General features: G+C 44.8%; 1 protein-coding gene across 1 annotated transcript in view; it reads left to right on the top strand.

Moving 5' to 3' along the window:
- Positions 1-14,297, top strand: part of Fras1 (Fraser extracellular matrix complex subunit 1) — a 250,306-nt gene that overhangs the window by 48,680 nt on the left and 187,329 nt on the right. The window contains exons 14-16 of the mRNA XM_032916779.1: positions 3,819-3,962; positions 11,062-11,202; positions 12,938-13,078. Of these exons, the coding sequence (XP_032772670.1) occupies positions 3,819-3,962; positions 11,062-11,202; positions 12,938-13,078 (426 nt within the window). The remainder of the gene's footprint in view (positions 1-3,818; positions 3,963-11,061; positions 11,203-12,937; positions 13,079-14,297) is intronic.

The raw sequence follows: 14,297 nt of genomic DNA, 5'->3' as shown, positions 1-14,297 counted from the left end.
CTGGAGGGACACTGCGGTTCCCAAGCCTGAGCCTATGAGCGTCTGACCCCCTGCCTACCATCTGGAAAGGTCTTCGAGAAACAAGAAGTTGCCTGCAGGGAGGGCTTTTAACTCTGAAGGAGCACTGCAGTTTATTTTTTGAGAAGCATAGGTTGAAAAAGTTTCCAAAAATCTTCTGCTTCTATATTAGCAGGAACAAAAAAAGGGATTTTTTTTTTAAATCTTCAGAATAAGGTTTCCATATAAAGCTGGCACGAGGAAGGGCATTCATTGTTTTCGTTTTGGAAATGAATTGTTTGACGAACCGATGCATGCCCTGTTATGACCCTGAAAAGTCAGGGGCCTTCTAGATAAATGAGCTCCTGCGTGTGAGATAAGAAGACAGCTTTGCCTCATTCACCCTTTCCGAAATTTATTACTGTGATATTCACATATACAATTCAAACCCTCAGTGATCCGAAATGCATCACCAAGCAACATCAGGCTGAAGAGTCCGTGAGCCAGTGACCTTTTACTCTTCATGATAGCCCGAAGGGAGTAAGGGCCACATGTGAACTAAGCCTGCAAGAAGAGACAGCGGGGAGCCGCACACTTTCGGTGCTGGAAACTGGGCATCAGTTGTAAAGCACAGCAGGCATGTGTCACACCAAAGAATGACAGCCCAGTATGGCACTGTGCCTGGCCACCAAAGATTCAGGTCCTGTGATATGGAGAAGTGAGGGGGGCCAGTAGGGACCACGGTTGCCCTTGATAATAGGTATCAGTGTATCGTGAATAGTCATTATCAAAACCACATCTGAGTCTTTAGTGTTTTAAAAGTAAATTTTATACCCTCAGTGTTAGGGCATTTAAAAATTGTTATTTCAGTTCGGGAGGTGGCTGGATGCTTGGTTTCCCTGTAATGAATAAAAACCTGTATGTTTTCACTTAGCACACATTTGGTAAGTGCTAGACACTAGCGTGAGCATGGGGCAGGCTTAAAATAACGAAAGCTCGGTCCCCACTTGGGAAGCGACTGCTTCCTGAAGGAGAAGGACAATATTGGCGTAGTTAGGACAAACTACTGCAGGGAACTCTGACAGTAAAATCCATCATCCCACTGCTCCGCTGTCTTGGGTTTCTGTGGCAGTGATAAAACACCATGACCAAAAGCAACTTGACGAACAAAGAGTTTATTTTGCTTAGGTGTCCAGTCTGAGCCCCGTTGGGGGAAGTCGGGGCAGGAACTCAAGGAAGGAACCTGAAGGTAGAAACTGAAGCAGAGGAAATGTAGAGGAACGCTCTTTACTGGTTTGCATGCCCTGGCTTCCTCAGCTTGCTCTCTTATAGACCTCAGGACCACCCTTCCAGAGGTGACACTATCCACAGTTGGCTGGACTCTTCCATATCAGTTATTAATCAGTTGAAAAGAAAACCCCACCAATCAGTACACTTGCTACAACCCTTCTATAACACGAGGTCCAAGGCCCTCCCTTGGACCACGTGACTGCCGTGCTCTGGCCTGTGAGGTCTTCGAAGTCTTACTTTCTAGATAACCTTTCCCTTGGCACTGCCCAGTGGGATTTTTGTAGCACTCCAGTGAATTCAACCGATGAAATATATCATCTATTTTTTTGTACTAGACCTCAAGTGATTGGTTTCCCTGGGCCTAGGTAGGAAGGCCCCAGGGGCCTCCACAGCCCCTGGCTTCTGGAACATGGCAGCAGCTTATTTTGTAGGTTGGTAGAGCTACTTGACATGCCATCTTGGAGATGAGGCTGGGCTCTGTCTCTGTCAGATGTGTTAGGTGGTATCTTCGTATCAATTCAGAATGAAGGGAAGAAGTCAGGGAAAATGAGAGGCGTTTCAGGTGATGGCTACAGTCAATAATCAAGGGTAGCCGAGTGGCGTCTCTTGTGAATAGGGCAGAATTGGTTCTGAAATGGTCCTTGCTTCCATTCACAGTTATGAAATAGTATCAGAGTCTCACTGCAGGCATGTTGAGAATTCGTGTGTGACCTTTATAAAATATAAATGAAAGAGTTAAGCATGAATGGAGTCACTCAGGAGATGTCTGGAAAACACCAACAGTGTGCTCAGACACAAGTCAACAAGGTAGAAAGGGACTCTGACTTCATGAAGCTTACAATGCCAAGACAGAATTAGATAACAACAGTGAGAATCTTGCCCATTCTCTCCCTTCCTATCCCCTAGCCTAAGCCACTGCAGTCTTTCACCTGGGCCACAGGATACACTGCAGCATTGTGACAGCCTTGTTTACCTATATGACCTTACCCTCTCTCTTCATGACAACCATAAGACTTTTGAAAATTTAAATTACATCTTGTGTCATGCTTCCATGATCCCTTCCATTGTTACACAATACATTAGGGAAAAAAAATCCCACTTGTGTGCAATGATGTCCAAGGTCACCAGTTGTCCTACTGTGCACCACAGAGAACCAGAAGCTCCAAACACATGGGCAGACCCAGTTTCTCACACTCTATGTTCCACCTCCTAAGACATTGCTTGTGATTTTCTCTGGTTCCCCCACCCCCACCCCCAGCCGGATGTTCACCCTCCTTCAGCTCTACTAAAGTGGGCCCCACCCCAACTCCACCACTGTCCCTCTCTTGCAGTCTCCCTGGCAGTTAATACAATTTGTAATTATCTTTAAATCCGACAGAGAGAAAAAATGTCTGAAATTAAGACTTTCTTGTGCAATTTAGAACTGGGAGAGGGAGATTAGATTCTGAAGTTTGCGATGGAGGTATCTTCTGTTCCTAAACAAACACTTAATTAAATCGCTAAGGTATGATTACCCAATCACTTGTAGGCAGCAAATGCATTCATTTTCTCCGCCACTTTTGTTGATCAGAATCAATGCCTCTGGAAAATAGATTGTACTCCATTGTGAAGGAAATGCTATTAAAAATGAGGACATTGTGTTAACCAAATCACAGTAGGGGTATCAAAAAAGGCAGCTAACCAAGTCACACAGTGTTCCATCATGAAGGGTAAGCCCCTCTTTACAGAAGAGCTAAGGTAAAGAAGATGCACAAATGATTTTAAAAGAGTAAATGCTGGAAGAGAAAGAAGAAAATGAAGTCTTAAGAGAATACCTCTCGTCTGGGAACAGCCTCCAGGTAGACCCAGAAAGCATGAAAGAAGTGTAGACCTTGGGAGACCTGGGGATACATTGTAGACCAGTGATGTGGGGGAGAAGAGACAAGATTTGTGAGGGAAGATGGAGGGGACCTGAGCAATATGTTAGGGGGTGATAGGGAGAAGGGAGGAGGAAAAGGAAAAAGATCAAATTATGCAAGGTCTCTGAATGGTTCAATTGAGGGTAGCCAATGACATTACCTCTCAACTCATTCTTAAGAAGCTAGTTGGAGGTGGGAGAAGCTTCCAGTGCCTGCACACACTGTAGTGTAATTATGGCAGACAGAGCAAAGAATGAAAGCTATGGCATTTCATTAGACAGCCCCATCTTTGCCCAGGAAATTATGATTTCCTTCCTGGTGACTCCCATTACTCTAAAGCCACCAATTTCCAGTTCCAGATCCCTTAGCAATAACTTATTAAAGTTGTACTTCTGACCCACAGAGATAGCTTGTTCTCTCTCTCTCTCTCTCTCTCTCTCTCTCTCTCTCTCTCTCTCTCTCTCTCTCCATGGTGTTTATATGGTGTTTATTTCTTTTAGGGTCAGATCTGTGCATAGCATTTCAATAGCCCAGGAACCAGCTTATATCTTCCTGTAGATTCTTAATCTTTGAAAGTGAAAGACAGTCTCTTCTGTGACAGGCTGAGTCACTGACTTTGCTGTTTGTCTACAGTCTGTCACGAGTCCTGTGCAGGTTGCTGGGGTCCCACAGAGAAGCACTGTGTGGCCTGCAGAGACCCACTGCTGGTGCTGAGAGACGGCAGCTGTGAGAACACCTGTGGCGATGGCTTCTACAACAGGCAGGGGACCTGCGTTGGTAAGTGCCATGCCGGGCTGGGATACCCCGTTTACCTTTTAACACCCTCTGCATTCAAATCCTAGCACTGAAAACTAATGGATCTTTTGCTCAGTGAGTATGTGCAGGACTGCCGGCATTCACTTTACCTTAGTCATTTATGTATTTTATTTTAAACAAGCGGATCTCCTCTAACTGCACCAATAGCTTGTTAGACTTGTGCTATTCATTCTATCCTGACCCAGCCCCCTGCTTACGTCTCACAGCTCTGTGGAGAAGGGAATTGAGTCCAGTTGGGACATCTCCCTAAATCCCAAACATCATTCCTACCAGAACACTTCCCTAGTATAACTGGGACAGAGACCCATGCTAGCCCAAGCAGACCTTTGTTTTGCTGTCGCAGGCATAAAAGTGAATTGACTACTATCACGTCTACTTTTCATAGTCTCGCTGTCACGATAGCCAGTGCAGTGTATCCTCATTGTGCCAGGCAGAGAGTTCAACCACCAAGAGGTGTAGAAGTGTGGCAAAAGCACAGATCACCTCATCCCATCTGCCCTTCATTCTCTCACTTGTAAAATGGAGATAGACATAACTCCCATGCTAGACAGATTATGACCCCCCAAAATGTCATTGTTTAATCCCAAAACCTTTGAGTGTGCCTTGGAGTGAGTAATTAGGCATTTGCAAGGACGAAGAGGTGAAGCATCTGGAGATGGGGATAGTGTCCTGGAGGATCAGGAGTATCTGCGTGCTATTGAGGCAGCATAAGGCAGCGAAGCAGAATCAGAAAAGGCATGCAAGGATGAATGGATGCAGAGGTCAGGGAGATACAGGGAGGATCCCCTAGCATGAGCATTCCTGAGTTTCCTCAAAGATACAGTCCTGTTTCTTAGATTTTAGACTTTGATTTTTAGATGCTGTAAGATAGCAGATGTGTGTTGTTTCAAACTGGAGTTCATGGTGAATGGTTATAACCAACACTGACTCCCACCCAGATGAGAAGGTTCAGAATAAGTGCTGTGTCAGCCGTCAGGCTGCATTCTAGCAATGACTTTGCTAGATTGATAGCATCATCCTCCAGTTCGGATGAAGAGGCAAAGAGAGTGAGAAGCAAACATTGCCTAGGGTCTCAAAGCTAACGGCCAGAATTAGAGTCGAGTGTAGCTCTTCAGGCAATAAGCGTCTGGGAACCCACTCTATAGGTCATTGTAATACGGTATAGCTTCATCCACCTTTGCCAACTTCCAGTCCTCCTCCTCTTGAGCCTGCTTTATGGCCTCTTCCTTCTTTCTGTCTTCAGATGAGCTGGCCAACTCTGGGGACATCTCTGCTCCTCAGGAGCAGTGTCCTGACTGAGAGTCAAAGTTTTGAGTTGAGTTGAATGATTGGTGTCCCTACTGAAAGACTCCTATGACTATAATGGGGTCCCACAAAACACTAAGAATAGGCAACCCCTGAATCTTCCTGAGTTGTTCTTCAGTCCACTGAACCAAGGCAACACATGAGATGCCTTAACGGTCTGGTGACTGCACCTCTATAGGGAAGAGAGGTGGCCCTGGCAGCTCTTCCCTTAAGGCTTTGAGGGGTTCCTAACTCCCCTGCAGTGAAAGCTTTCATCTAGTGTGGACCCATGAGAAGAGAGAGAGGCCAGGCTGCCACTGGCCACAGCCTGTTAATCTCTCTGTCACCATCACTTTCCTGTTCAATTAAGCCCCATGTATTCTCTAAAGGTTGACAGATGTCAAATTCATGTTAATTCTAGGCCCTAAAGGCATGCACAGCTTAAGTCCCCAAGGAGGCTGCTCACTGACAGTGTTCTGTTACTGAGACTGGCTGGTGTCTGACCATCTTCTGCTGGTGACATGTATTTAAAAAGGGGAGAAAATGAAAGCCTTGGTGAACCAGTAATGGGCATCAACTTTGGCTCAGGGGTTCAGTGTAGGAAGCCTGTGTTCCTTGTAGACTGGGCAGGTTAAAAATAAAGCTCAGGTGTGGTGACTAATGCTGGGTGAGACTGACGAGGACTGTCAGAATTTCAAAAGATATCCTGATCTACAGAATGGGCTGTCTGTCAGCCGGTGACATTTTGGGATTCTGTCTCCAAAAAGGAAAATTTTAAATTAAGTCTTAAAAACAAAACAAAACACCCAAAGAGACAGAGAAACAGACGGGGAGGCTATCAGAAGCCTGTGGACTTGACCTGTGATATCACCTGGGGTTATACCCACCCTCCATGATAGTCTGTGGAGTTGAAAGATTGATGGGTTTCACTGAGCACTTGGGGGAAAGGGGGTTGTTACAATGCATGCATTTTGACAAACAATAGCTTCTAGGCACAAAGATGGACCATGGCTGACTGATCAGTAATTCCTGCCCATACCACATGCTTTGCAGGAGATGAAGGATGCTGTTGGCACTGACTTTGGAGCCCTTGAGTAAAGAAAACAGTTTGAGTGATCTCACAACAGTGTTAGAGCCTTGAATCTTAGATCACCTGACTGTAGGAACGGTTCCATTTTCCTAAAGAACCTAGAACCAAGCCACTGATTGGTCTCTGAATGTTGAAACCTCAGGTGCTGATCATGGTGACTTATTTCCAATTCAGACTGGTGATATTCAAGTTATAGACTGGCCAGTATTGGTTTAATAATTGATGACTAACTGGCCTGTGTCTGCAGATATCATGAAGTCGGGTATTATACAGCATCCAGTCTAACCTGTCATGAACGGCAGCGTGTTCCCTGAAAGGAACTTATATTGCTATTCTTGTCTGTGGTCCTTGTCCTGGATTTTACAGATACTAAATATATAGAGTGGGATCACTCTTTCAACTCCATAGGCTATCATGGAGGGCGAGTATAACCTCAGGTAATATCACAGGTCAAGTCCACAGGCTTCTGGTACCCTCCCCGTCTGTTTCTCTGTCTCTTTGTTTCTGTCTGTCTGTGTCTGTCTCCCTCTCCTTTCTTGCCACATCTTTTCTCTTTCCTCACCCAGATGACTCCTTGAATTTCTAAACTTTAATTTAGTGTTGTACTTTGTTTATGAGTGTTTTGCCTGCCTGGATGGATGGCATCACCTTTGTCCCTGAGGCCAGAAAAGGGCACTGGATCCCTGGGAACTGGAGTTCTGGCTGGGAACCAGACCCAGCTCCTCTGTAACAGTAGCAAGCGCTCTTAACCACGGACAAATCTGTCCATCCCCCTGGAGTTTATCAAGTTGTTTTTGTCCTTAGGAGGTTTTCTAAACTGGCCGTTTGTTTTGTGTGCAGACGTATTTACCTGTGTTAAGCAATGGTGTGATGGGGGCTTTTGCTTCCTGACCTTCTCACTCAGCACTATCTGTGTATGGTTTCCTGGCCCTTCCCATCCCATGGCTTCAGGGCTTGGAGGCTTGAGCACCTCCATCATGCCCCAGTCCAGTGTCCCAGTGCCTGATCCCCTCCACTCTCTCCATCTTCCCTACCCCCGTCCCCTGTTGTCACCAGAGCAGACCAGTTAACAGCCACAATCCTGTCCTTTTATGAGCTTATCTGGAATGTTCCTGGGACTCCTGCCAGGAGCAGCATTGCTGGTTTATCGATCTACCTAGGCTTTATTTGATAAACCAGTGTCAGGCTGCCCTCCCGAATAACTGCATAGTCTACATTCCCAAGGATGGAGGCTCTCTCCCCTCCATACCCAGCACTGGGTACCACCAAGCTCCTGAGTTTTCCCAGTTACAAGGCCTTAAGGGATATCTCACTGCTTTTGCTTGTCTCCTAATACTACTGAGTGCAAGCATCTTTACTGTGTGAGAGCATTGTGCTTTCCCCTGTACACGTCTGCTTCTTATATTTATTACCCACTTCCTGTTGGTTTTGCTGCCTTCTATGGAATTCCTTATATATTATAAATGTTAATTTTTTCCATTGTTCTGTTTTACCTTATGTTTTTTTCTTCTTCTGGGGATTAAAGCTAGGGCCTTGAGCACGCAAGCCCAGCATTACCCCTCTGCTGCTTCTTAGCCGACCCCTTTTAAATATGCACCCATTTCCCATTCTTTTATCTTTTAACTTTGAGTATGATGTCCTTTATTATGCGTTTTTCTTTTTTTCGCCTGACTTAATTTGCTCTCTGACAACTTTACATACACGGGTGAAGTACGCTGTAACAGAAACATTTGATTCATTTTTGTTATTATTCTTTGCTTAAAAGCTTTGCTGTTGAATTTTTAAGAAGACATGCCACGAACACTCACAAATCAATTGCTGGGAACGCTCTGCATTTTCTTCCATTAACTTAGCAATGCTGATTTAAGTTGCTGACCCACCTAGGTCTCATTCATGTATGTGACTTGTGATGCCATACGGTTTGCTTTTTTTTTTTTTTTTCCAGTTATGCTATCCTGGCCTCCCAACATGGCTAGAGTAACTAACCCTATCATTTCTTTTGATCTCTTCTGTCTATTAAACATCTGTTTGCACATACTTGCCTATCAGCTGGTCTACGCCCTACATCTCTGTCCCAGGGTCAACATCACACTCTTTTGCCTACTGATTGCTGTCCCCTTGGAATTTGTCCTACATTCTGATAGGGGAGCTCCTTCCCCCTTACATACCTCTTCCAAGTTAACTTAGACACTAGAGTACATGTGTTGAATTACGAAGAAAATCCAAATACAATTTTTGTTGCAATTATACTGAAGTTATGGACTAATTTGTAATGAAAAGACATCTTGCAAATGCTATTCCTTAAGGATTCCTTTAGATCTGCGCTAAAATGTGTGATTATTATTATTATTATCAGTCAATTCTTAATTTTACCAAATTTCTGCAGGTCTTTATGTGTAGGAAATTTTATTTAGCCTCCAGAAAGTATTTATCTGTTGCGATAATTACCTTAGAATTAGGGGCGTCACGAGTTTTATGGGGATGAGGAACGAAGTGTGCTTTTCAGCTTCTGTTCTGGTTTTGGGTGAGTTGGGAGTGATTTTCTTATTTTTCTGATACTGTGGTTATTATTGCTTTGGCCCGTTCTTGATTTATCGTGTTCATCTGGATCTAGGCACATCGACAATCTATATGGCCGGATGCCCTAGTGCCTTTTGTTTTAAATTCTTGAAATGTGTTTAGGGTGCGCGTGTTGTAAGGGAGCTGACTGCTGTTCTTCATTCCTAGATTCTCCTTAGGCTGAAGAAGGGCTGTGTCTGTAGAGAGGGGGCAGTGAGCCCATGCTGGGCAGCTGCTCAAATGCAGCCTCTCCTCTACCTCTTTCCTCGGCTCCAGAGACCCTTTCTGGGCCAGTCTGTGCACCCTTGCTTTGGAGTGCACACCCCGATTTGCATCTATGTATTCTTCCACCAACCATTTACATTTCCCTTTAAAGAACTTCTCTGGATCTCTGCTTGCAGCCTCCAGCCCTTTTCATTATTGCTCTCTCTCTGTCCCTTCCGTTCACAGCCACAGGCCTTTCAAGGAGCATTTATCATCATAGGCTGTCCCTGGAGCCCACTGGAATGTGTGGCACAGGCCACCCAGAGCCCAATTTCCAGTGTAGTGGAACCTTTTAAGAGCTTATTTGTCCTCTATGTTAATGACAGTCCCTTGCGGCCTCTGCCTCCCTGCATGACTCAGCCACCATGTTCCCCTTTATGTTTTCTGCCATTGGACCTTTTCTTTCTGGTCACCTCTCTTCTATTCCATTCTGTCTCTTTTTCCGTTTCCTTGTTCCCTTGTCCCGTCTTATCCTGCATGTTGTTCTTAAATAAATTAACTCATGTCTAGTTTTAAAAGCTAGTTTTATGCATTGATCAATGAGTTGTTCCCTTGAGTACTAGACCCACAAATCAGGCTGGATCGTCTACATCCCACAGTGGGCTCCTAATTCCTGCCACATGCTATGTCCTTGCATTCTTTGATGGCTAAACGGTATCCCTTGTCCCAAAAGCAGACTCTTGAGATTCATCTGAGATATTTTATCTCTCGCATCCCTCCAGTCTGTCGACTCTTAAAGAACCTTGATGCAACCCCTAACTATCTTTCCTCAAGGGGTTCGGTCTTCCAAGTGGACTCTGATTCTTCCCTTTCATCCTTTCAAGATGTTTTTCAAACTGAAACCAGAGGGGTCTTTCTGTTCTCTAAGTGTGTCTGTGTTTCTACTGTGCTTAAAACTGCAGGGCCTCTCAGAACCTGCCACAGGGTGAGGCTAAGGGGGCCCAGTCATAGTTGGGTTTCAGGCAACTCTCAAGTAGCCAGGTCTTCTAAAGGGTGAAAACCTAAACATTAGTGTGGCTACAGACTCCCACTGTCTAGACCTGCCCACTGCTCTTACGTCATGGAACTGCTGCTTCTGGACACCACGTCATTCCTTGACCTGAGCCATGACATGCCCTTTCAGTTTAAAGGGAGTTCCCCTCAGCCCTAGCTGATCTGACTAAATTTCTATGACAAAATTAATTGATGAATAACGTATTCCTAGGTTCTTTCCATACCTCTCCTCCTCCTGGTCTCATACTCTTTGTAAATGGTATGTTCGTTATTTTTATTTATTTATTCTCCTTATATTAATAAGCCACCTGGGACAATAGGCCATACAAGTCTGTACCGGTGTTTTGAGGCTGGATGAATGAGTAAATGCGTGTTTACATCTTGGAAGGCTGTAAAGAATTCAGTTTCAGTATGTTTTTACCAAGCATGGTCCGAGTGTAATTCTGAATTCCTGAAGTGTTGCTCTAAGTAGGGACATGTGAGTGTTTACTCCTGCAGGATCGATTTGCTAGTCATTAAAAGCCCAAACTTAACTGGAAGTTGGTATTTATTTTTATTCGCCGAGTCTGGTGGCTCTGCCTTTGGAGCCATTTCAGTCTTGAATCCCATGTTGGATTAGGTGCACTGGTGAGTGTGCCTTGAGTATTTACTGCACTCTGTTCAGTGACTAGGTCTTCCATTATCCTTCCACCATGGAAAGAAGAGCCCGGAGCCCCTTACACTTCAGAATCAAGGACACAGAACTCTTGCAAGCAGCCAGCGAAGGAGACGAGGAAATACTGGTGCCGACTCGAGACACCAGGAAGAGAGAGGTCACTCCTGTCTTGCTCACTGTCACCTTCCTCTGATGGCTTTTTTCCTTCCCATTAGCTTGTGACCAATCCTGTAAGAGCTGTGGCCCCAGTAGTCCCAGATGTCTTACCTGTGCTGAGAAGACAGTGTTACATGATGGGACGTGCATTTCTGAATGCCCTCATGGCTACTATGCTGATACCACTGGAAGATGCAAAGGTAGGAGATGAGACATCATCACCATCACTACCACCACCATCATCAGAAGTATTTAGTTAGTGTTTGGCAGCATCTGGAGCTACCTCCTCTGTGATTGGTGTGCTCAGGGAACAGGCTACTTTAAAAGGATTTTTTTCATAAAAGAAACTATGCATTTGGTATGAGAGAAGGATGTGTGGGAATGGGAGATACAGGCAGATTCCATAGAATGGGTAAGTCCACAGAAGCCTTATGCCTATTAGTATCCCAAAGGTACTCTGCTCTGTTTGAAACATCAAGAAGATCTTTAAGATACAACCCTCATGTGTTTGTAAACCAGAGTTAACCTACCTATGTCTGTGATGACAAAATCATTCCCTCCCTGGCATTTATAAACTCATACTAGCAATGACAGAGCATGTCAAAAATTAAGGAAAACCACATTTTCAGCAACTAATGCTTAAGCCTATTGCCAATAAATGCAATTTTTCATTAATTAATTTATTTGTTCACTTTACATCCCAATATCACCTCTTTCCTCTCAGTCCCCAAGACACACAGCTCTTCTCCTGTTTCTACCCCCCCTTTCCTCTGAGAAGGGAGAACCCCTTCCCCCGTATCACCCTACCATGGCACATCCTCTCCCACTGAGACCAGACAAGGTGGCCTAGTTAGGGGAATGGGATACATAGACAGGCAACAGATTCAGGGACAGCCCCTCAGCTCTAGTTGTAGGGGAACCAGCTAGACCAATTTGCACATCTGCTACATATGTGTGGGGTTTTAGATCCAGACTATGCTTACTCTTTGATTGGTGGTTCAGTCTCTGGGAATTCCTAGAGTTTAGTTGACTCTCTTGGCCTTCCTGTAGAGTCTCTGTCCTCTTCGAGTCCCTCAATCCTTTCCCAACTCTTTCACAAGACTCCACGAGCTCCATCTAACATTGGCTGTGGGTCTCTGCCTGTGTTTCCATCTGCTGCTGGATGGAGCCTCTCAGAGGACAGTTATGCTAGGATCCTGTCTGGTTAAGAGAAAGCAAGTTGGAATGGCAGTCCCTGAAGTCTCCACTTTCCTTATTGGTCAGGCAGAGAGACTTAGATTCTCACAAATTATATCCCAGCCTTGTTCTGAATGAGTGCTGTGATCTTGTGTGTGTGTGTGTGTGTGTGTGTGTGTGTGTGTGTGTGTGTGTGTGTGTGTAGTCAGAGGTCAGCCACAGCTTTTCAGGAGCTATCTACCTTGATTTTTGAGAGAAAGTCACTAGCCTGGATATCTGCTTACTACTTCGGATAGGCTAGCTCGTGAGTCCCAGGAATCCTCTCACATCTACTTCCCCAGTACTGCAACAGCAAGCATGCTTCACCACACCTACTTCTAATGTGGGCTCTGGAGTTCAAACTCTGGGCCTAATGGTTGCACTGCACATAGTTTACAAACTCAGCCATCTCCCCAGCCCCTTGGGTGAAAATGTAGCCTCCTGAGACTGTAGTTTCTGTAACTGTAAGATGTGGCTAGCAATGCCTACTTCCGACTGTTGCCATAGGACAGAAAAGTGCCATTGTCTACAGAGCACTTGATGCAAATGGAGGTAGCTGATGAACAGGTAAAAGCTGTGTGGGTGACAGGGGCAGTTCTGACAATGTGGCCCTCTGCCAACATGTCTCCTCTTTGGTGTGGTCTGACACCTGAGATGCTGACCAGCTTGGAAGTGTCTCTGTGGTGCCTGCAGCTTGCTGTGCTTCTCTCTCCTCCTCAGTTTGTCACGTGTCCTGTGCCAGCTGCTCTGGGCCAGCAGCTGCTCACTGTACGGCCTGCGTCCATCCCCAGGTTCTTCGTCAAGGCCACTGTTTGCCAAGCTGTGGAGGAGGCTTTTACCCTGACCATGGGACCTGTGGAGGTATGGTGGCACCACTGTCTTCCATCATGGTTAAGAACAAGGGCCTTGGCTTTCCCATGCATGCTTGGCTTTCCAAAAGTACAGCCTTTCCTCTCTTCTATTTTAAATGGCTACAAACACATGACGGCCTGTGCCATCTCTACCTGTTCTCTTCTGGTTCCACAACCCAAAACCCAACCACTTGTTGACCAAAATTATAAAGAAGAAATTCCATTAACTTTTCCAAAATGAAGTTCAACCTGCTCCATGTACATGATATATGTGGATATTGTATTAAATCCTTAGGGAATCTGAGATCAGTATACATGTGGACAGGAGTAGGCTCTATGCAAATGCCAGGCCAATTTATGAGAGAGACACCAACATCTACAGTATTTGATATATGTGGAGATCTCAGAATCCACTCCCCATATAGCAGTATGTGTTTTTTTCTTTCCCCTTAATAGTTTTATGAAGGAATGATACTCTGAAAATTACACATGCACATACACGCATGCACGCGCGCACACACACACACACACACACACACACACACACACACACACACACACACACACACACACACATTTGTCAAGCCCGCTCAAACGTTCATGAGTTTTCTTGCCATCCTTGCAGGGAATGTTATTTCCTTTAACATGCATTGATTTTTATCCGCCCTTTCTGCACTTTCCTGGGATTGCTAATGTTTATAGACTTCATTTGCTTTTCCCTGAAGAACTTTTGTTAATGATACTGAGAGCAGACTGAGAATCACTAGCAATGCCTCCGGCTGAGTGAAATAGAAAATCTTAAATTGCTGTTTGCCGAAAGGCTCTGGGCTCCTTGGGAGGGCAGCACCATTTGAGCTTTTTGAACACAGAACATTGGGGGTGAGCCTTTAATTAAGTGAAACAAATTTATATTTATCTATACCTTAGAAAAGTGAAAATAGCAGAAAGAAAAATTACAACAAACAAACTTCATTAAGTATTTGAAAGAAAGCATTTAAGAGCGTCCTTTAAAGAATCAGCGAGTTAATGTTATCAATATTTGGGCACAAGGAGGTTTGCATACAGTATTTGGCTTTGATTTTTAACCCTCACCAGGGAAAACAAAACCCTACTATAGACTGGGAAGTTTGTTCACTCTCAAAGGAGGCAGCTTCCTTGTTTAGAAAGGCAGCCTTTTTCCCAATAAATCCTAGAAAGACTCTGTTGCCTGGACCTTTCCACAGCAGATG

This window comes from Rattus rattus, chromosome 11 (genome assembly GCF_011064425.1).
Source record: "Rattus rattus isolate New Zealand chromosome 11, Rrattus_CSIRO_v1, whole genome shotgun sequence".
Taxonomy (NCBI): domain Eukaryota; kingdom Metazoa; phylum Chordata; class Mammalia; order Rodentia; family Muridae; genus Rattus; species Rattus rattus.
Note: the sequence above shows the minus strand (reverse complement) of the source record. Positions and strands in the feature narration are given on the sequence as shown.